The sequence below is a fragment of the Mus caroli genome, unplaced genomic scaffold (assembly GCF_978045245.1).
Source record: "Mus caroli unplaced genomic scaffold, Mus_caroli_1 scaffold_11, whole genome shotgun sequence".
NCBI lineage: Eukaryota > Metazoa > Chordata > Mammalia > Rodentia > Muridae > Mus > Mus caroli.
This window is the reverse complement of record NW_028227266.1, coordinates 48,924,976-48,950,393: the sequence shown is the minus strand read 5'-3', so window position 1 is coordinate 48,950,393 and position 25,418 is coordinate 48,924,976. Positions and strand designations below refer to the sequence as shown.

General features: G+C 37.0%; 1 protein-coding gene across 3 annotated transcripts in view; it reads left to right on the top strand.

The window, feature by feature from the left end:
- Sik2 (salt inducible kinase 2) overlaps window positions 1-25,418 on the top strand; it is a 119,073-nt gene that overhangs the window by 3,039 nt on the left and 90,616 nt on the right. For all 3 annotated transcript variants that reach the window (XM_085844638.1, XM_085844639.1, XM_029481051.2), the window contains exons 2-3: window positions 8,228-8,344; window positions 11,203-11,266. In XM_085844638.1, coding sequence (XP_085700764.1) covers window positions 8,228-8,344; window positions 11,203-11,266 — 181 coding nt within the window. The remainder of the gene's footprint in view (window positions 1-8,227; window positions 8,345-11,202; window positions 11,267-25,418) is intronic.

Here is a 25,418-nt window from a genome sequence, read left to right as displayed (position 1 = left end):
TATCTTGACAGCCCGTGAAACAAATCTTAGGACTTAGTTTAAACATCTATGTGACAGATACTTTTATTTTTAATGGCTCTTTATCTTCTGTTCTGTATCACAAAAAAATAAGATATCTTTTTGTAGCACTTGGGAGAAGTCTGTTTCCCTTTTAGGAAAAAAATTAGTATACAAAAAGGACATTAACTTTGGTTTAATCTATCAAATGGCTTAACACCAAGAAATGTAATTACGTCATCTGAAGCAGTATTCATGTGCTTCATCTCTGTGTAAATTTTGCACACAAAAGGGAAGGGAAGGGGGTGGTAGAATCTAGTTTCCTAATATAATACTTTATAAAATCTTTGTAAGCTGGCTTATGAATTACAGGAGCTAATTTTGTAAAATTAGCACAATGGGAAAAGAATAACACCATTTAAACTATTAAACTATTTTGGGCAGTGGTGGTTGCTAGTTTTCTGTTCTATGAATGTCCTTGAGTAGTGTTTTATTAATACTATATTAGGAAGCAATTTTCCCCTTCTAGTTAACTATATAGTTAGTTCATGAGGTGGTTTCTTTCTTTCTTTCTTTTTTTTTTTTTTGGTTTTTGTCTAAGAAAAATTCTAGGAAAATTACTTTCTATTTCTAAGTGCTCTGTTTTCTATTAAAGAATGTTTAGTATAGCAAATGTAAAGAATAAAGGAGAGCATAGCACACAGTATATAGTTCTTCCATTGTGGGAATACATTGTTCTCAACATGTCACATTGCCTTTGAGTATTCTTAATGGGCAAGACATAGAATATATGTCTATGCCCACACATTTTACATTTTGTTTATCATATATAACTTTTTTTTTACAGTATTTTAGCAGTTTAGAATTCAACTTTGTAGATAACCCACTTTACTTATGATTCTCTTATTGACTATTATATCATTTCCAGTTTTCAACAATTGACAGGGAACATAATTGTCTATCTAAGACTGTGTTATAAATGTTTTGGGGAAAAGGAATTGCTGGCAATTATTAGAGAAATTACTAAGTGAGAGGTATAATTTTTTACAATCAAGAGTTTTTATTATTTAATCTATGTTTACTATTGAAAAATTTTAAAATATGGATAAATGAAAATTATTACTTGTACCTCAGCATTGCACCCAGAGATAGCCATCAGTGTTTTCAGCTCCCTCTCTACAGATAGCGGGCTTTTCCTCAGCACCGTTCTTTTTGTGTTGCTTACCTCTATTAGTCATAAGAAGACGAGTATACAGAGACTTGGGAGAAGTTCTACAAGTTACCTTATTAATGTGGCCTGTAGGAATTAGGCTGCTTACTCACTTGCTTACCCCCAAGAGGACCTGGACTCAGAGCGACTGTCAGAGGCCGTCTGAAAATTGCCTTTGTTCACCAAAAAGTTTTCTGTGTGTATTTTGGGAGTTGGATGTTCAAGCATGATTCTCAGTCTGCCACCTTAAAGTGTAGAATTTCTTAACATTTCCCAAAAACAAAGTTTAGAATTATGTTTTTATAGTAAGAGTAGACACGAAGGGCATGTTAAGCCATGAGCATGGTATTTCTTTAAGAGGGCTTTTAAACAGTTGGTTTATATTTTGCTTTGACATCTTGCAGCTCTTTTCAGTAGCTTTGGTATTAGTCTTGTGCTGCAAAAATACTCTGGATTTTAAGACATAGCTGTACTATGTGCAATAGAAGGACCTGTTACCAAATGTCTTAACCACTAGCGTGTGTAAATAGGCTTGGAGATGACCTTTTGTGTGTTGAAATAGGACTTTGATTTGTCATAGTGTGTATATGCTTTATTAGACTGTTCTCTAGTGTCTCAGTCTGCAGGCAAGGAATTGCTAAATTGTTTTGCTAAATATTATTAAAATTACCTCTTTTATCAGAGAAGGGAAAACAAATATTCACAGTAAGAGTTATGCAAATGTTCAATTTATATGTGTGTGTATGTGTGTGTGAGAGAGAGAGAGAGAGAGAGAGAGAGAGAGAGAAAGAGAGAGAGAGAGAGATGTGGGGAAGGGCATGTGCATGCTATGGCACTGTGGCACATATGTGGAAACAAAAGAACAATTTTGTAGATTTAGTTCTCTCTGTCAGCCTTTATATGGGTCCTGGGATTTGAACTCAGGTCATCAGGCCAGTACAACAAGTGCTTTTACCCACTAAGCTGGCCTAGAGTTGTGTAAATTTCTCTGATCTGCAGAAATTTTTACCTTTAACAGAGTTTAGTATGTTCTCATTTTAAGTCCTCTAAGGAATTCTATCTTGGCACCAGGCAATTAAGAAAACATTTATTTGGAAATCATGAAACTGGCCTTCTTGGGTTCACATGATGACATTTGATTTATAGTCCACTGCTGATTAAAGTTTCACTTCCTTGGCATCAAATGGATCACAGAATTCCTTATGATAGCTCTCTTTCCTTTTTAATAGATCTTCTACTTGCCCTCCTACATCTGTATTTTTTTAAGTTAGTGATTTCTGTAAAAGTTTTTATTTCATTTAAAATTCATATTAAATGCTTTCTATCCTTCAAAGAATAGAAATATCCAGTTATTATATCCAGTTTTGATAGTTAAAAGAATGGAAGCAAAGAGGGATTTCATCAAAAACTCTTTGTTTAAAAAAATTTGAAATTCTTTAGACAGATTAAGAGATGCATCTTAGATAAATTAAATTGGTGACAATTCTTTAATGTTTTCAGCTCTTCTTAAAAGTACAAAATATCCACACAGTTTGACCCCGTTACAGAAGTTAGGCCTACTCATTATAGCCATTGTGGAAAAGCTTGCAAAAGAAACTAAGCATTCATACTTCTGCTCTCAAAACTCAGGAGATGATGGCACAGAGCCTCCAAATTCACTTGTATTTTATATGTTTGAAATAAAATTGATATCACATATAACCTATGTTCTTGTATTTCATTTGTTAGTAACATTTCCAAGTATTAAACAAAAACACTCTCTAAAAGCGCCTGCTAAAATGATAAAGATGGACAGTACCAAGGTTGACAGAAGTGTAGGAAATTGCTTATAAATAGAAAGTAAGGGCCGGGGCCTAGCAAACACAGGAGTGGATGTTCACAGTCAGCTATTGGATGTATCACAGGGCTCCCAATGGAGAAGCTAGAGAAAGTACCCAAGGAGCTAAAGGGATCTGCAACTCTATTGTTGGAACAACATGACGTACTAACCAGAACCCCGAAGCTCTTGTCTCTAGCTGCATATGTATCGAAAGATGGCCTAGTCGGCCATCAATGGAAAGAGAGGCCCATTGGACTTGCAAACTTTATATGCCCCAATATAGGGGAATGCCAGGGCCAAAAGAATGGGAATGGGTGGGTAGGGAAGTGGGGGGCGCTATGGGGGACTTTTGGGATAGCATTGGAAATGTAATTGAGGAAAATATGTAATAAAATTCAAAAAAAAAAAAAAAGAAAGTAAGGAAAACTTTGGGAAATAGTTTGGGAGATTTTTAAAAGCTTTAAATATGTCCCACATACAACAAGAGTCAACCTTTATCCTTTGCATCTACCTAAAAGAAATTAATGCATATGTTCATAAATGGAATGTGTCATTTGTACATAGCAGTTTTATTCATAATAAAGCAAAACTTGAAACACACACACACACACCAAAACCACTGTGTGAGGCAGCAGTGGTTTTCAACTTTCCTAATGCTGCAACCTTTTAATACAATTCCTGAAGTTGTGGTGACCCCAGTCATAAAATTATTTTTGTTTTTACTTCCTAACTGTAGCTTTGCTACTGTTATGCATCATAATGTAAATATATGATATGCAGGACATCTGATAGGTGACCCTGAGATAGGAGCATTCATTCAGTCTCCAAGCAGTCATGACCCACAGGTTGAGAACATCATTAGGCGGCATCGTTCATGTCACTGTCATATTTTTATAACTAGCTTGCTTTACTGAGATGAAGCTCATCTTTCTCTAGTGCAATGCTCTGAGTGGTCCAGAGGGTGTTCTTTTGCATACATTAGCATGCCTGATTGTTCCCTCAGAGCAGTTTTGCTGCAGTGGAACTCTTGGGTGAAGAGTACATCCATTGCCTCTCTCGAGGCCACAGTACCCTCTGCACAGTCAGTCCCATAATTACGATTAGGAAAAGCACTTTGAGGAATACTACTCTTCCCTGACCCCAATAAACAAAATGTCTTGTATTTTCCTTGCTATTTAATTTGTATTTCTTTGGTTCCACTGACTGTAGTATTATATGATAGCTATTTGCTTTTTTCTTGTAAATCACTTTTCGTGACTTTGCCTCTCTTTTAATTGCCTTGTCTTTTGTGTTGAATTGTTGAAACATTTTAAAGGGGAAAGTTACTTTGGATTACTTCTCTTATAGTCTTAAAAATCCTCAGGCCATGTAATTATTTTCAACTATTTATATTTTTGTATTTAAGTAATACATTTAATTAATCTACACAGAAATCCTTGTCATTAATTCAGATTGTTCCCCTTAGGTTCTTTTTCAGCATCAGAGTCTTCAAACTTAAGGAATATATGATTTTTAAAGTCCTTTATAAAAACTGTTAAATTGCTTTCTAGAGGAATTATACCTTATTTATAGTCATACAAAATTTCTACAAAATGGCTATCTCATCAAAACTTGGTTCATGTACATATCTACTTTTCAGTCTTTGCTAATATAAAAGTGAAAATGGCATTTTTTTGTTTTAAATACACATTTTTCTGAATATGTCTGTGGTTGAATGGTCAGTACCTTTATATAGGGTTTTGAGTGATAGCAGTCTTTCTGATTTATCCTATATGTCCTACATAGAGAGGAAGCCTCTTCCTCCTTAGTGGAAGGAATATAATTTTTAAGAGAGTGTGTGTATAATCAAGAGTTAAACAGTTGAATGATTCACTTAACATAAAAGAGGTCCTTCAAGTAACGGAATCAGTTTGGATCTTCTTGACCTTCTCTTGATTATCCATATTTTTGTCCTAGGTTTAGAACTATTAACAAGTAGGAGAAGGTATGCAGAAAACCTATGTTTATACCTACCTTTAAATCAAATAATGTTTTGTAATTTGGAGACTTTCAGCATGCTTTTGAGAAATTCCAAAGCTTTCTTAAAAACTGGTTTTAATTGCCTCACTCTTACAGAAATGTTAAGTTCTTTGAAAATAGGAATCCCATCTTATTTGTTTCTGTATCCTAGGCATAATATTTGGCATGTAGTCGATGTGTGGAGAGTGAACTTCTTTAAGGTGAGGAGATTGATTTTAGAATGGAAGACCTGAGGTCGTGTCAGTTCATCTGTCCCCTCAGCCACCTTCATTTGCTAGAGCTTTAGAACCTTTGTTGATTATTTTGGGGGGTGGAGCCAAGAAGGGTCTTGAGATTTGGACAGAGGGCCTCTTGCATGCTAATATGTGCTAATATTTAATGCCTTTTGAATCTCAGTTTTATCAGCTCCTAGTTATCCTGCTTCTATTTATTTGACAAAATTGAATAATAAACGAGATAAGATGCATTTAAGTATCTTGTAAAATTAAGATGTGTTATGCAGTTGGCAACAGTTACTGTCATTATTACTGCATTTCTGAGAAGTTCTTGGCAAATAGTCTATCAAGCTCAGCAGAGACTCCTTGATGATCAAAAGCTCCACTCGTCCTCTGTCTGTCTGGGTATTAACTGGACTGTTTTTGTGCCTCTTATCCATTTAGGTACAATTATGTGACTGAGTTCTAACTAATGGGATGAATGAGAGGCCTGCGCATCAAAATCTCCTGGGAGAGTCCTTTAGAGCTCTTTTCTCTTTTCTAGCTAGGATGGAGACAGCCTTCAGAGCAAGCTTAGAAGCCACACCTTACACATGGGAAAGCCTTTTGAACTGTATATGTTCGTTAATAATTCTACCCATCTAAGCTTGCTCTGTGAGCAAGACATAAACTTCTGTTGTGCTTGAATCATTATAGCTGAGTATGTTAAAGCAGTTAGACTGCTCTACTACAAGGAACATTGGAACATACACCTTTCTTTAGAGAATCGTAATCCCCCTCAGGGTGTCAGGGTATGCAGCTCAGCTTCTAGGAGATCCTGTGGCTTTTGGCTTCTGCAGGCACCTGTACTCACATGGCGCACATAAACTTGCACAGGCACACACGTATACACATTTTTTTTTTAAATTAAATCATGAGAAAAAGATAAGGACAGAATTTCTTAATGAGAATAATTATACTATTTTTTTTAAGATTTATTTATTTTATGTATATGGGTACACTGTAGCTGTTTTCAGACACACCAGAAGAGGGCATCAGATCCCATTACAGATGGTTGCAGGCCACCATGTGGTTGCTGGGAATTGAACTCAGGACCTCTGGAAGAGCAGTCAGTGCTCTTAACCGCTGAGCCATCTCTCCAGCACAATTATACTATTTTTAATGTGATTCCTTTTTCTCAAATTCTGTCCCATGGTTTTGACTCATAATAGCAGCAGCTTGTTGTTGAGCAAAGTGTTGATGTCTAGACTTCAGAAACTGTAGGAAAAGGCGTTTCCTTGAAACATGATGTCTGTGAAACACCATGTCACTCTCCTATAGAAAGTTCCATTCCAACACAGCCTTGCCCTTTTATCTGGCAGTTTTTATGAAAGTTACAGATTCTAGATTCTGTCATGCTGATTTGTAAGAAGAATGGGGTATCTTTAAATATGTGGGTTGGAGGAGGTCCCCTCACAGGGCTAGAGACCGCAGTACTTGCTGTTTCACATAGCAAACAAGCACAGTACAATCACTGGCAATTCATTTTGCTAGCAGTTTGACATCAGTTTTCTAGATTTTTTTGATTATTTAGGATAAAAAAACATCAGACATAATGAAAGTAGCTTTTCATAAAAAACAAAAAACTTGGCAAAGCATAAAGCAACCAGAAAGAAGGGGGGAGGGGAGGGGCGGGGAAGAGATTTGTGACTAGGAAACTAAGGAAGTCAAGTGATAGATAGGCTGAGTTCTATTGTCTTATATACTTTTTGGGAATGGTGAACCATTAAAGAACATACATTAATTGATATTAAAAGGTATGCTAGCCGGGCGGTGGTGGCTCATGCCTTTAATCCCAGCACTTGGGAGGCAGAGGCAGGCAGATTTCTGAGTTCGAGGCCAGACTGGTCTGCAGAGTAAGTTCCAGGACAGCCAGGGCTACACAGAGAAACCCTGTCTCGAAAAACCAAAAAAAAAAAAAAAAAAAACCAAAAAAAAAAAAAAAATGGTATGCTGAAACAACATAGGCTAAGAAGTATTTGAAATTCACGTTAAAGTTTCTTTGGAACTTACTAGAATTAAATATGGGGTTTTTTCTTTTTTTTTGGGGGGGGGGGGTTTCAATTACCAAATATTTTACTTAAATCAGATCACCTTATTCCAAATCTATGAATTTCTAAAAATTAGTTCTTTTCAGTTATATGAAAAGAAAAAAAAAGCAAAAAGAAACATGTAAATGTTGTTTCTGAGTACTTGTCACTCCCCTTCAAATTCCCTTTCTTTGGTCGTATATTTAGTTATGGCAGAATCAGGTCACATCATCTTCTGAAGTTAAACTCTTAGAAAGTTCAAGTTAATAGAGTTTTACACACTTGGAGTTTTGCATTTTAATTTTATCCCATTTATATTCTCATAGATTAGTTTTAATATTTTGCATTTCAGTTTTTTTTTTGTTTTGTTTTGTTTTTAGTGTATCTGTGGGGAGAATCTGGGAGGAGTTGCAGGAAGGGAAAGAATATGATTAAAATATATTGTATGAAAAATGCTAATAAAAATGTTTAAAGGCTTTCAGAAAGTAGAAAAAGTCTCTGTGTATTATTTGGATCCTGTTACTGTTCTAGAAAATCTTTTCCGCAATGTAGAAACTGACATCAGCTGCTTCCCACTTGGCAGATACTCACACTGTATGGAATTTACAGTGAGATGGTTGGTTGAAAGTGCTAGGACTTTTTCAGCTAAAAGTAACTTTGAAGAGTTGCTTTGTATAGCACACTAAGGGCTCTGCCAGACAAAATTTATTGTGCCATGTAATTAGTAGAAGCTTAAAATATGTATGTTGCATGAACAAGCAAATGGACATTGAATTACACTAGCTATCAGAGTAGGCAGGCACCTACAGGCGCCATCTCAGATATCTTTTCCTAAGTCTTACCTGGAGACGGTTAAGTGTTATATAGTAATTGTATTTATGTGTCTTCTGGGCAACAGGTGGCTATAAAAATAATAGACAAATCACAGCTGGATGCAGTAAACCTTGAGAAAATCTACCGAGAAGTACAGATAATGAAAATGCTCGACCATCCTCACATCATTAAACTGTATCAGGTATGGCTTCCCCTTATTTCTCTCCTTATGCTTTCCACATTCAAATGTCTGTTTTCATTGTGATTTTTACCTGTATGTTAGGTTTTCTAGTGTGCTTTTTAAGAAAAAGTTTTTAATATTTCTATATATTTAAATTTGTAAAAATGAAACTGGGAAGCTACTTGATAATATAACTTGAAAATATAATATAAAAGTTGTCTTTTAGACTACCAGCTAGCTATTTTAAAAATTAGCAGTTGTGCCTAAACTTGCTGGGTTTGCAAAGGTAGTTGTACCATAAATAAGGATGTTATACACATTGTTTATTTGAAAAGCTTATGTTTATGTTTTATGAAATCAAAAGTCTAGTTTATTGCATAGAGGCAAACTTTGTAATACCTAGATTTATGACTTTCCTTTCATATTTTTTGATGAGTCATAAAAGTAAGTCATTTTTTAAAAAAATCAGTTTTATTAAGAATTTTTGTGGGCTGAAGAGATGGCTCAGGGGTTAAGAGCACTGATTGCTCTTCCAGAGGTCCTGAGTTCAGTTCCCAGCAACCACAGGGTGGATCACAACCACCTGTAATGGGATCCAATGCCCTCTTCTGGTATGTCTGAAGACAGCTATAGTGTGTAATAAATAATTCTTTTAAAAAAAAAAAAAGAAAGAAATTTTGTAAAGTAAGCTGTGTCTAAGTTTAAGTTATGTGTTTTGAAGGGAATGTTTTCTCAAATTTTTAAAGTAGTATTTCATGTTTAATAATCAATAAGCTATCTCTTAAAGTTTCTGTTGGTTAATGTACCATTTCTTTCAATTAAAAATGGCTTTTAAACTGGAAGGTCCCGATATGCTGACCTGTGGCTTTGATGCCCTGTGATAGGTGCACCCATGGTATGCTGGACTTAATCTGTTTTCAGAAGTTTTGTGAGCTGATAAACATCACATTAGTAACTCAGTCTCAGCAAGTGTTTACTATTGTAGGAATAGGATTAAAACTCAGAGCCCTTTTCTCTGAAGGCCAGTTCTGTCTGTCACACCACTGCACTCACGTGGGCTACCCAAATGTATTGGGATTGTAAGAAAATGTTAAAACTTCTAGTTTTGTTTATTACGTCCTTGAGTGCATTTTATACAGGACACACATACATAGTTTGTTCTCTCTCTCTCCCTCCCCCTCTTTATGTATACATACGCATGTACATATACTTGTATGTATATCTATACATATGTGTATGTGTATACAATTGTAAACAATGTAATTGACAATTTCAACTTAAAAAGTTGGAAACCATCAACTTATGATATACCCCCAAAGCATGTAAGAATATGTATGTTGTACCACTCAAAACAGTTCCTAAAATTCTAAAGCTGTAGAAATCTAAGTCAAAATGTATCAGACTTTCCCCTGTAAACATTTGTTTTACATTTATCCTTAGATAGTTCCATAATCATTTTAGAAGTGCTAGTAGACCATGTTCTAAACTGATTCACCCTGACTCACATAATATGGCCAGCTATATGTAAAGTTGAGTTACTATTTTAACTTTTAGTTCCAAATTGTCAACAATTCTTTTTTTTTCCTTTGATGAAGCAAAGTCCTAAGCATATATTTTAGTGCAAAATTAGTGTGCAGCCTTTCAACAGACAACTATTAAAAGAGTGTTGCAGGGCTAGGGACATAGCTCCTTTGATAAAGTATTTGACCTGCAAGCTGGATGACCTCAGTTTGGTCCCTAGAACCTGTACAAAGCTAAGGACTTGAGTGTGATCCCCAGAACCTATATAGTAAAAAGACAAGACTAGTAATGTACACTCACACCCAGCATGGATCCCTGGGGCTGGAAGCGCCATCAGTCTTGTATAATCAGTGGGCCTCAGCACAAGAAGAACCCCTGTCTCAAAGACAGAGCAGGTAGCTTCTGTGGAGCACCTGAGCCTGACCTCTCCCTTCCACACACTTGCACACGTGCACACATACATGCATGACACACACTCATGCACACAGACCCTCACCACACATACAAGTTCTACAGAGAAACAATCTAAAAGGTGCTTAACTTGAATCTCATGGTATCTATTCCTATAATTCTAAAAATCAAATTGCTAACAATGATATACTTTCTTTTTGATCCTACAGAAGCTAATTTAAGTGAAAACACAGTAGAATAAACAGCTTGCAAACAATGATTTATAATTTCAGGGAGCTAGAGAAATGGCTCAACAGTTAAGAGCATTGGCTGCTCTTCCTCAGAACCCAGGTTCAATTCCCAGTAATCACTTGGCAGCTCACAACTGCCTGTAACTCCAGTTCAAAGGGATTTAATACCCTTACACAAACATAGATAGATGCAAGCCAAACACCAATACACATAAAATAAAAATATATAAATCATTAAAAAAATAAATAAAATTACAGAAACTTGTAACTATTAAATAAAGTACAGTAGGGAAGAACATAGATTCCACACTGTGCTGGCTCAGCTAGACTACAGCCTTGCTAACACAGCACACAGACTTAAGAGACAGTGGAAAACTCTGCAAAGCTTATTCACCTCTGTACACTTGAATGTGCATATGAATCACTTTTGTTAAAATGTCAGTTCTAACTCAGTAGTACTGGAGTCAGGCCTGAAATCCTACATTTCTAGCAGGTACTAGCTAGCAGCTGCTCCTGCTGCTCCATGGACTCACACTTAGAGCAAGGATCTAATATTCACAGAAAGGATCCACGAGTGTATACCAAGGCTTGTAAATGTTTCTGACTTCTCAATTGTCCATAACTTACTCCTTACTTACAATTTTAATTTATGCAACTCTATGGAATGTGGTAAAGTAATCCTTCCTATCTTACTAATGTAGGATCATTTATCAATAGGTAATGGAGACCAAAAGTATGTTGTACCTTGTGACAGAATATGCCAAAAATGGAGAAATTTTTGGTAAGTTTTTTTTTCCTTTACTTTTTTTTTTTTTGAACTTGAGAAAGTCACTGGCCTGTATAAATGGAGTATTTCAAATTAATTTTTCTGATTATTTAAGAATTGATAATATTTTAAGTCAGACTTATAAAATACTAGGTAAGTTAAAATATGGAATATAACTTTTTCTCATATACATGGTATTAAAAGTACTTCTTAATTTTCTTACTTGCATTAGAGACTAGATAGCAAAAGATAGGGAGAAACTTGCCACCTTACAAGAGAACTTTTATTTTTTTACGTCTTACATTCTGTTTATTGAGTCCTGCTTTGGCTTAGCCTTGGGGGGAGTCAGTGGTGATCTGTGTGTAATCCCATGGCTTCTTAAGCTACACTATAGCTATAAAACGTTAGTTTAAATAGGTTGCTTTCAGGCATTTAGCTGTTTTCAGTTTGAGGCTATTATACATAATGTTGCTATGGCTGGTCATGTACAAGTCTTTAACTTCGGCAGTCCCGACATAGTATAAGAATGTTAAAATAATATACTTCTGTTTTGCCTTGCCTGACCATCATGGTTTTCTCATATTGTACTGGAGCCTATTTTATAAAACACAATACAGCATTGTTTTTGTTTTAGCAGTATATCCTCGTTAGCAGAGATTTCAATCTTTTCAAAATCCTATTTCTCAGAAATTACCATTTCCATATATTTTGTATACCTAAATATTTTCACTTTGATTTCTTTGTGTGGATACATAGTTTCATGCAAGGTCATGTTCCTTTTGCTTGAAGGAGTTTCTTCCTATTTCATGTAGTGAAGGCAATAAAATTCTTCAGTCTTTGTATATCTAAAATAGTCTCTCTGTTTTCTGGTATAAAGGGATTGAACTGGATTTTCACTGATTTTAATAATTTGATAATGTGTTATTGTGGTTTTCTTTAGGATTCTTTGATTTGATGTTCACAAGCTGTTTAGACTTGTAAAAACAATGTTTTCACTGAATTTAGAAATCCTTCAGCCACTGTTTTCTTAACTGGTTTTCTGTCCCATCTCTTTTTCCTCTCCTTCAGAGTTTAGGCCATTGTATTCTAGGCTATTTGAAATTGTCCTACAGATCAATAGATTTTTTTTTTCTTTTTCTAACCTATGTTTTATTTTAGGTAGTTATTTTTTTCTGTCTTCAAGTTCCCTAGTTTTTTATTCTACAATGTCTAATCTGTTTTCCTAGTTAGATGTATTTTTCACCTCAGACACTGAGTAAATTACAACTTGACTGAAACCCTTGATTTATAGGAGTATATGTGTGTCTCGCTTTGTGTGTTCTGTGTCTTTATTTAGCTATTGAACATCAGGGATACAGTTACAATAATTTCACATTCATGTTTGCTAATCTTCAGCATCTCTGCCAGCTCTGGGTCACTTCTGATTGGCTACTGTTTTTCTTCTGTTTTGCTCATATTTCCCTGCTTCCTTGCATCAAAGGATAGAGACATGGAATGAAAGAGTAGTGGTCATATTTGAAAACACAGTCCTATATGTATGAAGTAAAAAGGATTATTAAGAGAGAGAGAAGAGCAAATGCAGAGTGTCCCTGAGGCCACAGAGTTCCAGTTTGTCCAAGGATTAACAAACAGTCCAGCATGGTTGGAGAGAAAAAAGCAGGAAGTGGGAGCAAGAGGAAGCAAAGAAAAGAACTAGTGGGAGATACTAGTCAGAAAGGTAAATCAGAGGAGTAAGGAGCAGGCTTAGGGGCTTTGCAGCTATTGAGGTATGGCTACTACTGCAGGTTTTCAGTAGTGATTGAGATTTCAGCATGGGGCTGGAGAGAATGCTCAGTGGTTAAGAGCACTGGTGCTCTCCCAGAGGACGCTGGTTCAATTCCTATCACCTCCATGACAGTTGAACTGTAACTCCAGTTCCAAGGAATCTGACACCCTCTCTGGCCTTCTTGAACACCAGGCACATATGTGGTGTACAGACATATGAACAGGAAAACACCCTTACACATAAAATAAAATAGACTTAGGCAGCCAAGTGATTGCCTGAGTCAGCACCTTCAAATCATCTCTAAGACAATGCTATTTTGAAAGTAGATTATACCTGGAAGATATAGAGAGCAAGAGATCTGATTGGACAGTGTTAACGTAGTTGCTGACAGTTGTTCAGGATGGAAAGTCATCATTGTGTGTGTGTGTGTGTGTGTGTAGTGTAGTGTACATGTGTAAATGTGGAGATATAAATTGACATTAAGTGTCTTCACTCTACATCTTTTTAAGTTTGAGGCATGGAACTCACTGTTTTGGCTACTCGGCCTGGCCAGCCAGCCCCAGAGATCCACCACTGGGATTATAGGTGCATACTGCCATGCCAGGATTTTACATGGGTCCTCTACTGAAATCTGTTTTATTATGTAGTTGCAGAGAATCTGATTTCAGGTCCTAATGCTTACAGAGTAATGCTTTACTGGCTGAATCATTTTCCTTTAGCCCTTTAGTTTATATTTTGAAGGTAAAATCAATTCAACTTCTTTGCAGGTAGAGATTACAACAGTAGTGTATATAATTATGGGAGCAATCAAGGTCTAGTTTCCAAGGCCCTCAAACTAAAGAAAAGAAAGTAGCAGACGAGACAGAGGAGGAAAAGGAAGAGAAAAGGGTTTGCTGCAAATCACTTAAGCTACATAGTCTCCAGAGGATGAGTATGCATCTGGGTCAGGTGATACTGGTAGACCAATCACCACTTTGTAGTAGGGAGAACAATTTTGAAAGAACATCTGGACCAAAAGCTAGACTAAAGGCACTTAAAGAACAAATAGAAGAAAAAAGTGAATACAAAATAGATAACGTTTTCAAGGAGAGACGTGTGGAGAGAGTTCATAGGGTTAGTGAAGTCAAGACAAGGCTTTTTAAAGGTCGTGCACACTTTTAAAGGATTGTGTGGCAGGGGTGATTTTGTTGTTGTTTGGTTTTTGTTGTGGGGTTTCCCCCTCCACCTTCAAGAAAAGATTTCACTGTGTAATAAGCCATTGATGTTCTGGGACTAACTTTGTAGCAGGCTGGCCTGCCTCTGCCTCCTGAGTCCTGGGATTAAAGGCGTGTGCTACTACTACCGCCCGCCTATATTTTTATAGCTTTAACCTGTAGTTTTAATAAACTAGAAATGGCTTTACATGTTAGATATCATCTTTATGAAAAGGATATAGTCTCAAGTTTTGCTGTTGTGATTATTGAAATAGACTTGGATCACACTAGCATACAAGTTGAGGCACACTTTGTAAACTTTTACAGCCGGGCGTGGTGGCGCATGTCTTTGATCCCAGCACTCAGGAGGCAGAGGCAGGTGGATTTCTGAGATCGAGGCCAGCCTGGTCTACAGAGTGAGTTCCAGGACACAGCCAGGATTACACAGAGAAACCCTGTCTGGAAAACCAAAAAAAAACCTTTTTTGTATTAAACGTTTACTCTTCCCAAAAACTATGTGGCTACCTAGGGTAATGTTCAGTTTAAGTTTTGAAAAGGAGAATCTGTTTTAGATAGGGAAGTTTGACAGAGTGTTAAGTTAACTTTCCACTCTGGTACAGTTCATTTGAATTCTGAAGTCAATGAGTAATAAAACTTAATTTTAAAATATGATGAAATCCTTGGATAATATTTACTGTTTAGAGTAGAAGACTCTAGAGGAATCAGAGATCATTTAGTACAATTTATTTTTATTTATTTTGGCTTTGTCATTCACGAGGGTTGTAGCCTGACAGAACTCAATGTCTTTTCTCACAAAAAAAGACTATTTTTCTCTCTTCTTTTTTTTTTAAACTTGGCTTCATCATGTGCCAAGTCATCTAATCTAGGATCCTTGATGTCAATATTGATTTCATCCCCTGTATACCTCGTTGAATGATTTGAAATTCTGCTTGTTATACTTCCCATATCTCTCTCAAAAAATCTGCATCTCTCCTAGGAATATGTGTTTTGAACTCTATGTTAGTGTTTATCTTTTAGACGTAAGACTTTAGAGTCACCACTTACCTTTACAAGTGTTATTTTAGTCCTACTCTGTGTTGGGAGAATGCACTGTTCCTTTTGATTTCTTTTTCACTTTCTTATTTTTGTATTTAGTTGGACAGCAGACCATACAGTGTTCTTGCAAAAAAGACTTGGAATTGAATCTTCTGTTCTGCAGTTGTCAACCAAATCTAGGCTTTCATCACCTCTCGTCTAAGTTTATGAAGATCTCATGTTTACCATTCTTCCCCCCACCCCCTTTGGTTTTCCGAGACAGGGTTTCTCTGTGTAGCCCTGTCTGTCCTGGAACTCACTCTGTAGACCAGGCTGGCCTCGAACTCAGAAAACCGCCTGCCTCTGCTTCCCAAGTGCTGGGATTAAGGTGTACGTCACCACTGCCCGGCATGTTTACCATTCTTATTTCTTCCCTAGTCAAGTCCATTTTGTTATGCTGTTTGATCTTCCTGAAATATCTTCATTATATTACAACTGTGTTACTAGATTTCATGTACCTCGCGGTTGCTTAAAGCTCAGACTCTCTCCAGTCAGTTACTAGGTTAGCTCCATTAACTGAGTGCTGTGCCAGCTATTCCTTGCATAGTTTATTAATAATCATTAATATAGATAACCAAATTGCAGATTAAGCACCTGTTTTAATCAACTTTCTTTCTTCTTTCCCCATCCTCCCTCTCTCTGTTTTCTTCTCCCTTCTTCTCCTCGGTTTCTATCTCCCAAATTCTAATTTTTGCAAAATGTATGGTATTGGAACGAGTAAACTAATTTTCCAAGGTTTGTTTTCTTTTCCAGTCTGCCTTCATTTCCTACTCTTCCTCCAAGGCAACCACATTCACTTCTTTAGCTCGTTCATTAGTTTGGATTAATTTCCATTTCTCTAATATTCTTATATTTCTGTTTCTAGGGTTTTTTTTTTTCTTTTTGGTTTTTCAAGACAGAGTTTCTCTGTATAGCCCTGGCTGTCTTGGAACTCACTTTGTAGACCAGGGGTTTTTTGGGTTTGTTTTGTTTTTTTAAGTACAGCATTTTGAATGCTTCATGAATTCTTCCCCTATATGTAAAAGAAGTATGCTAAGAAAGCATGTAAGGACCAGTTGTAGAAGACTTTGTATGTTAGAATAAGGGGTTAGCATTATTTCTTAGGGTGAGCATCCTTCAACCTAAAAATAATGTATGAATGGATATTTCAGAAAGATAATCCAGAGGTGGTGTGTAGTCTGACATTGAGCAGGGAGAAGAGGTGGTTTAAGTGACTATTTTGTTTACATAGAAGAAACGAAGGAAAGGTCTGAGTAAAATGGTAGATGTTAGCATCACACAAAAAGATTTTAAGTATAAGAGATTTCCAATTCTATAAATAAGACAATTGATATTTGTTGAACATTCCTAAGGTAGGTGCTAAAGTACTTAATTTGATCATTCAAATCTTTTAAAAAAAAAACTTTATAAGGAAGGTTCCAAATTTTTCCTTTTTTTGTTTATTTATTTTTTAATCTATTTACATTTCAAGTGTTATCCCCTTACCCGTCCCCCACCCCCCCCCCCCAACTTCCTATCCCATACCCCCACCCCCTGCTTCTATGAGGGTGTTCCTCCACCCACCCACTCCCGCCTCCCTGCCCTTGGTTTCCCTATACTGGGGCATCTATCAAGCCTTCATAGGACCAAGAAACTCTCCTCCCATTGATGCATGACAAGGCTGTCGTCTGCTACATATGCAGCTGGAGCCATGTGTACTCCTTGGTTGGTGGCTTAGTCCCTGGGAGATCTGGGGGGTCTGGTTGGTTGATATTGTTGTTCTCAGAAATTTTTCTAAAGTTGTTCAATAACTAAGTGACAGATTGGCCTTGGATGAACTAATGAGGCAATCCCAGGGTCATCACTACCAGTAATTGTATGTCACCTTCTCCTGAGAGATCTTACTGACTCAGAGTTAGGATTTAAAGCAAGTAATAGTGAAGAATAATGGTGAAACTGTTGACAGCAATATGTAGGTCTGGCTTCAAGTAGAAAATGATGAATTCAATTTTAACATGTTGGAGGTGGTAATAAAGGCATTTAGTTTGATGTAGACAGTTGGCATTTGAAGATATGATAACAAAATTCAAAAGTGAGTTTACTGCAACCGTAAAAATGCAGCTATCTTACAGGGGGCAAAGGAATGGAACTAGATCCTTCAGCATACACTTTGCAAAAATTAGAATTTGGGAGATAGAAACAGAGGAGAAGAAAACAGAGAGGGAGGATGGGGAAAGGAGAAAAGAGTTGATTAACTAAAGTAGGTAACTTAATCTGCAATTTGGTTTTCAATGATTATTAATAAACTATGCAAGGAGTAGCTGGGCACAACACTCAGTTAATGGAGCTAACCTAGTAACAGACTGGAGAGTTTGAGTTTGAAGTAACAGTGAGGTACATGAAAGCTACTAACACAATTGTAATATAATGAAGATACTTCAGGAAGATCAAACTGCATAACGAAATGTACTTGATTGAATTAGATCCTTCACTAAAAAGGATATTCAACACAATATTTATCAGGGAAATACCAATTGAAAACCCCATTAAGGCAGCATTCTGCATCAACTAGAATGGTTAAATTTAGAGATGGACAATAGAACTTCAAAGAAAGACTATGAAGCAACTACAACTTCCATACTGCAGGTGGAAGTGTAATTTGTGTGACTACTTAGGAAACTGGTGGTTTCTTATAAAGTTAAGCATGCCTTTTTCCAGTCATGAAAAAGCTCTGTTCCTAGATGCTTAACCAGGAAAAGAACAAGTGTTCTTACAAGTGACTTATCCAGGAATGTTCATAGCAACCCTTTTTATAATGTCAAAGGAAGAGAAATCAAGATGTCCACCAGTGGGATACTGTATCCAAAAGTCTGTGTATTATGTATGCAAAGGAAGATGGTTCTGAAGGCAAGAGGAGTGCTCTTTATAAGCCTACAATACCACATAAATAAACCTTACAGATACTGCTGAGCAGGAGTCTGAACACAAGAGTACAGTTGAAGCAGGTGTGGTGGCACACACCTATAATTGCAGCACTCAGGAGGCAGAAGCAGATGGATCTCATGAGTTTGGGGTGAGCCTAGTCTACACAGTGAGTTCCAGGACAGTTAGGCTTAAGTCTCAAAAATAAAACCGAAGAACACATTGCATTGATGGTTATAGAACTTGGCAAGTATTTGTCATTAGAGACAGGAGAATATAAAAGCCCTTATATCACCTCTTACGTACAATGAAAATCTCAGAGCTACATCTATTTATCTATCACAAGACCTTTCTGATGCTCCTTTTCGTTCTCAAAATAGAACATACAAATTTCAGATTTGTGCTAATGTTGATCTGGAAACCCTTTGTTCTCTATGTCTTTCAAGCCTTCCCTCCTTTCCTTCCTTTCTCCATCCCTCCTTTATTACTTCTTTCAAACTAATTGAAATTCTATCTAGTCAAAAGTTTTTCTTAATTAATTCTGTCTATATTGATTTCCTCATAGGAAAATATTTTAAGTTGTTATTCTGTACAACTCATATTGATAATATATCTACAAAACTAGTTTTCATTATTATTAGTCTTAACATCTTTTTGTTTCTATTGTATTTTGTTATTGTTATGTCTGGATTTTGTGTATATAGTGTATGTATGTGTATCTGTACAAGTAGAGACCAGAAACTAATATTGGGTATTTATTTATTTATTTATTTATTTGATCTTTTGGGTTCATTTATTACTGAAAATGTGCTGAAGAGAGTAAGAAATTTTTTCTTTTGTAGTAAGCACTAGAAAATATATACAGAGATTAATTTTAACACAGCTTCATTTCTGCTTTTTTTTTTTGTCTAGGTGAAGAATTTATTTAAAAGTGGGTAGTGAGTGCTATTTTTCTTTAATCCAAATATTATATGAATTATGATACACTTATTTTTATACTCAGATTTTGTTATCTTAATTTAATTTTCTTTGAAAGAGTTTATTTCATCTTATATCTTACAGCATGAGTATCTTTTTATATTACTCTACACCATATTTTTCTTTTCAAGACAGAGTCTCTTACTGAGCCTAGAGGTCACTCTGAGCTACACTGACTAGCCAGTTGACTGCCGGGAATCCTGCCTGTCATCCTCTCTCTGCACAGGGATTGCAGATCAATGAGTGTTACCATGCATACCTATTATGTGGATGTTGGGGGTCCTCAGGCTAGAACAGAAAGTACTTGACTCACTGAGCCATCTCTGCACTGTTTGCTTGCTTTGTGACGAGGTCTCTTGTAGCTTAGAGCTTTATGTAGCTCAAGATTACCTTGAATTTCTGGTGTTTGTGCCTTCATCTCCTAAGTGCTTAGGATCAAACCAGGACTTCTTGCCTGACATGCAAGCATCCTACCAGCTGACAGCTGAGCTATCTCTAGCATTTCATGTCTACCTTTTCTCTCTAACAGATTGTAAAAGTACTGGTTAGGATTTAGCAAAATACAAACCATTTTATAAATGCCTGTTGAGTGAACAATGTAATAGTCTACTTTGGCCTTTATAGGACTTATTTACTCAAGGAAGCCAAGGAGAGAATGCTGCCAGTGAAGTAGTCTCAGGCACTTCTTTGTTCTGCTTTTGAAAGGAGTGTTTACTCTTGGGGAGATAAACATGAATGAGGAAATACCAACTGAATCAAGGGAGAAACTGGTTTCCTCTAGAATCCTAAGCAGTTTTTTGGTATTTAATGATAGTTCCACCTTATATTTAACTTTACTCTGTCTCCTATTCTTCCCTTAAAATATCCTTTTCAGGTATCATGGTAAATGAGCGCATGTACATTTAACCCTGGTAACTTTATTTTCTAGATCTTAAAATACCTAAAAGATACCATTTTCTCTGGCGCCTATAATATGCAATAGCAAATGAATATGCTTTAAAAGATGTTGGCTTTTTCCTTTGGACTTATAGGTGTGATTAATGAAAGTTATTCAAGTGATTCAACATTCTTTAGAACTATTTCTTGCTTATCCCTGTGGTCACGTGCAGTAAATGGTGCAAAAATCATAGAGCGGTTGCCTCGGCAGACAACTTGGGTCCTGTTCAAACAATTAAACCGGCAGTCAGCAGATTCCGGCCTGGTAATTAAATTACCCATAGCCTTTGTTTTCAGATTTCTGCCCCTTGATATGCTGTGTCTTTTCAGGCTGAATTTGTGCCTGGGGTTTATTGATTCATTTCCTGTCTTTCCCTTTCAATGGTAACACACTGAGATGCCAGCTGTGATAATTGAAAAGGGCTTTGTTTAAATCAAAATACCTTTAGACCATTCCTCAGAGAACCAGAGAGACAGTCTTCATGACTGTTGATTACTATCTTAATAGTCTAAAGATAATGTTAGATCAGGACCCCATTTGCTTTCGATTTTTGCTTTCGGAATTGGTACTCACTTCACATAACTAGTGTGACTCTAATTTAACTTTTAGGTTTTTAAAATTTTCCTAATTAAGGTCCCAGGGGACTATTACTTAAATTTACCTCCATCTCTAGTTTTTCCACCATCGCTTTAGTTTAGACTTTCATCATTTCTCATTTTAGTTACTTCATCTCTGCCTCCCAATTAGTCCCTCATAGGGTCCAGTATTACTGTCAAAATGATCCTTCAATCATAGCCAGTCTCTTCTGTCATTTTTCTACTTAGACTATGTACCTTCCAGTAAATTCAGTATCAAATAAAAAATTAGTGTGCTAATTGCCCATTCCTATCTTCCTTTCCAGTCCTATTCTAGGCGTGTGACTTTTGAATTGTATTGGCTGAGCACATAGATCTGTGGGTAAATGTTATTTTCACACATTTGATTATGGTAGATGCCAGTGTGGAGAAATTGAAGGGGTGTGCAGATGGTGAGGTAAAACTAAACTATCCTTAGAAAATTTAGGATGGTCCCCTTATTGTTTATTAGAGATGTGAAATAATGTTATCTTTGAAGATATCAGATCTAATTGAATTATATGTAAATTTAGCCAGTATTTAGAAAAACTAGGAACTCCATAAACTCCAGCATGGATCCTGATTGAGGGGTCACTGACCTTTCCTCTGGCTTTTATTTAAATTGGGCAAATATTTAAAATGCCCAGAGAAAGGTCTTGTGTTCTAATTCTAGTTCCGCCTTTAACTGCTGATGTAGACATCCATGGGCAGGCCACATAATGTTTGTAGACCTGTCTTCCTTACCATATCAACAAGCAAAAATCTGAACTGTTTGAGTTTCCCAAGTGCTATAGTTGGTACTGGGCTGGAGATTAAAAAACAAACAACAATGACAACAAAATCCGAAAACAGGAATGGCTTGACCATTGCATTAGAGGAGTTTATGCAGCCTGCCTTTAGTTATGGCTAGAGACTGACCTTTGGTGTGTGGGTGGTGAGCTGTTCCCATGTCCAGCAATCCCTAGTTCAGCCACAGTGAGCTGAGAAAAGTACTGGCCTTGCACGTGGTTGCATCCATATCAGCCAGATCCCATGGATGTGAAGACACTGACAATCTGTTTTTACTTGTTTCCAGGTTGTTTTTTGGATGGATTTCCGTTAAGTGAATTACTGTGTTAAGTAATTTGAATCTGATTGTATTAATGGGGCTCAGGGAATATTTGTAAAGAGAGAACCAGATGAAGAAAGAGAAGCTGATTGTATCTGCTGAGAAGGATGGATTACTGCTAAGGATGAAATGAAAGGTAGTAGTCTACCTAGGGGGTGACCGTGTTATCCCTTCAGCAAATACCTTAACTGCTTCCACAAAAGAGTTTGCTAAGATTGCTAAAAATGTTGTTTTCCTACAAAATAACATGCCTTTGCTTTATATTCTTAATGAGTAGTCTGATTCGCAGTTTCTTCATTGCCTGTGTTTTAAAAATTATACCTTATTGAGTCCAAGTGATACATTATTTATTGTGGACAAGGTCTAGGTTAGGCAGTGTTCTAGGTTCTGAGGCTTCATTGGTGAATCAGTGAGTTAATGAAGGTTCTTGTGAGTTAGTTTTGTGTCTTTAAGCTCAAATTCTTTTTATCCTCGGTGTTCTGAAATGATGTGCCTTTGAGTAAGCATTCTGACTGGTACTGGAGCTGGAAGTAGTCCTTTAAACCTAGTGTACTGGCTGATTTTATGTGTCAATTTGACACAGGCTGGAGTTATCACTGAGAAAGGAGTTTTAGCTGGGGAAATGCCTCCATGAGATCCAGCTGTGGGGCATTTTCTCAATTAGTGATGGGGGGATGGGGAGGGCCCCTTGTAGGTAGTACCATCTCTGGGCTGGTAGTTTTGGGTTCTATAAGAAAGCAAGCTGAGCAAGCCAGTGGAAGCAAGCCAGTAAAGAACATCCCTCCATGGCCTCTGCATCCGCTCCTGCTTTCTGACCTGCTTGAGTTCCAGTCCTGACTTCCTTTGGTGATGAACAGTGGTTTGGGGGTGTAAGCTGAATAAACCCTTTCCTCCCCAACTTGCTTCTTGGTCATGATGTTTGTGCAGGAATAGAAACCTTGACTAAGACACCTAGAAACCCTTTCTTCGATTCTGGTGAATTGTTCTAAACTACATATTGATGGTTCCTTTCAGAGCAGTCTTCTCTTTCAGGCAGATTGTTACTCAGTCACTGAGCCTCCTGTTCTGTCCTATAACTTTCTTTATCTTTTTGCCTTTCATAAACTTTATCTTTTAATCTTTGATGCGTTGTTTGTATTTTTAACACTGAAGAGCTTAATTTGTTCCCTATTTTTTTGTTTTGTTTTGTTTTTTGTTTTTAAGATTTATTTATTTATTTAATATATGTGAGTACACTGTAGCTGTCTTCAGACACACCAGTAAAGGGCATTGGATCCCATTACAGATGGTTGTGAGCCACCAAGTGGTTGCTGGGAATTGAACTCAGGACCTCTAGAAGAACAGTCAATGCTCTTAACCACTGAGCTATCTCTCCAGCTCACCCCACCTCCAATTATTTTTAAAAGTAGCTTTTCTTATCTAATGGTTCTACATTATCTTATTTTAATTCTCTGAGGAAAAATTGAAAAATTTCTCACTATATAGTCTCTCTTTTGCCTCCATGTTGATTCTATGATCTGTTTTTGTCTGTGTGTTCTATTGAGAGTTCTTTTATGTTTATTGTACATGTTAAGTTGTGTCTTTCTACTTAAAAGCCAGGAACTGTAACAGTGATTGGAAAGTGAGCCAGTGAGTGGGAATTTTTTCCACTATGGGTTTTATTGAGGTGATTTATTGAGGTGATTGGCTGCATTCTTATGTTGGGGATTCCCAGTATTTCTGTATTTGCACCTGCGATGGTAAGATCCCTCCAGTCTTCTGTCTAGAAGTTAGAGGGCCTTGGCAGCTATGGGTTTCATGAGTGCAGGATCCAACATGCACCATGCTTAATATGATAATATTCTTTCTCCCAATTTTGTATGTCTTGAGGCACTATTTCAGTCTTAAGAGAGTAACACTCTAGAATTGAACTGTGCTAAAAATCAGAATCAGCATGCATGCCTCGTTGCATAGGGTGAGACAAGAGAGCTGGCGATGAGGTTACTTCTTAAGCCTTCCTACAGCTGATGATCTTTCCTTCAGTTTCACCTTGTACTAACTTTTGGAATTTCTTATGTCATGAGTTCCTGAATACTTGGGAACATTACAGTGTGAATTACTGATCCCTCATGGTTTCCATTGCTGAGGCTTCAGTTTTCTCAAGTTCATAATTTGTTTCTAGATTCTCGTTCCTTTCTCTTTCTCATCCTAGATCAATTTCTATTGCCTGTTTCTCTCTTGATTGCAGGCAACAGTGTGTACTGTAATGTTAATGTTGAACATGAAATCCACTTTGTCAAGTTTCTGGAATTGATTTATTGGTCTACTTTTAAAGAACACTCAGATTTGGTATAGGCAGTTGTTCCTGCTCAGTTTGATCCTTCCGAGCTTTGTTAAGAGCCGGGCGTGGTGGCGCACGCCTTTAATCCCAGCACTTGGGAGGCAGAGGCAGGTGAATTTCTGAGTTGGAGGCCAGCCTGGTCTACAGAGTGAGTTCCAGGACAGCCAAGGCTACACAGAGAAACCCTGTCTTGAAAAACCAAAAAAAAAAAAAAAAGATGCAAGTCACCTTTACTCTATTGGTTTAGCTTTGCTGCTGAGGTTGCTCAGCCTTGCCTTCTAAAGTCTCTGCTGAATACCTTGGTTGACCATCAAAAGCTCTTATTGGTTTAAATGATTCTCAACTTTAGAAAGCCCTGAAAGTCTTTCATTTCACAGGCTACAGTCATTCTTTAGCCAATCGTACAGACTCATCCTAGTCCAGCGTCTTAATATTTTACACAGACCTTTTAGGCAGATTTCTGGCCTAGTGGTTTTCTGCATACAATTTTCCTCCAGAACTTTGTCCCACATCTTAGGGAAATCTCAGACTTGTATTCTGATTTCTCTGTCTTCCAATGAACAATAGGAACATATCCTGTTTAAAATGGCATCCCTGTCCTAATAAAGTCTACCCTAAACAGAAAAGCCAAGATATCATAGGCCTCACTAAATATTTTTCTTCCCTTTCAGGAATCAGAATCTTTTGTTGACTTTTTTCCAGAGTCTAAGACTAGTAGCTTTTTTTTTTTTAATTTAATTTCTGTGTATAGGTGTTTTGTCTGCATGTATGTCTGTGAATATCCTGTATATGCCTGGTGCCAGGGAGGCCAGAAGAATGCATCAGATTTCCTGAGACCAGAGTTATAGATGTGCAGAGCCGCCTGTGGATACAGGGAATTGAATCTGGGTCATTGTTTTAGTTTGGGTTTCTATTTCTGTGAAGAGACATCATGACCATGGCAACTCTTGTAAAAGAAAATATTGAATTGGGGCTGGCTGACAGTTCAGAGGTTTAGTTCAGTATCATCTTGAATGGAAACATGGCAGCATGCAAGCAAAGCTAGTGCTAGAGAAGGAGCTGAGAGTTCCACATTTGGATCTACAGGCAGCAGCAGTAAGAGAATGAGACCCAGTGGGCCTGGCTTGAGCTTCTGAGACCTCAAAGCCTGCCCCCTCCCCAACACCCCCCTGAAACACTACCTCCAAAAATGCCACACTTCCCAGTGGTGCCATTCCCTATGAATCTGTGCCACTATTTTCATTCAAACTACCACA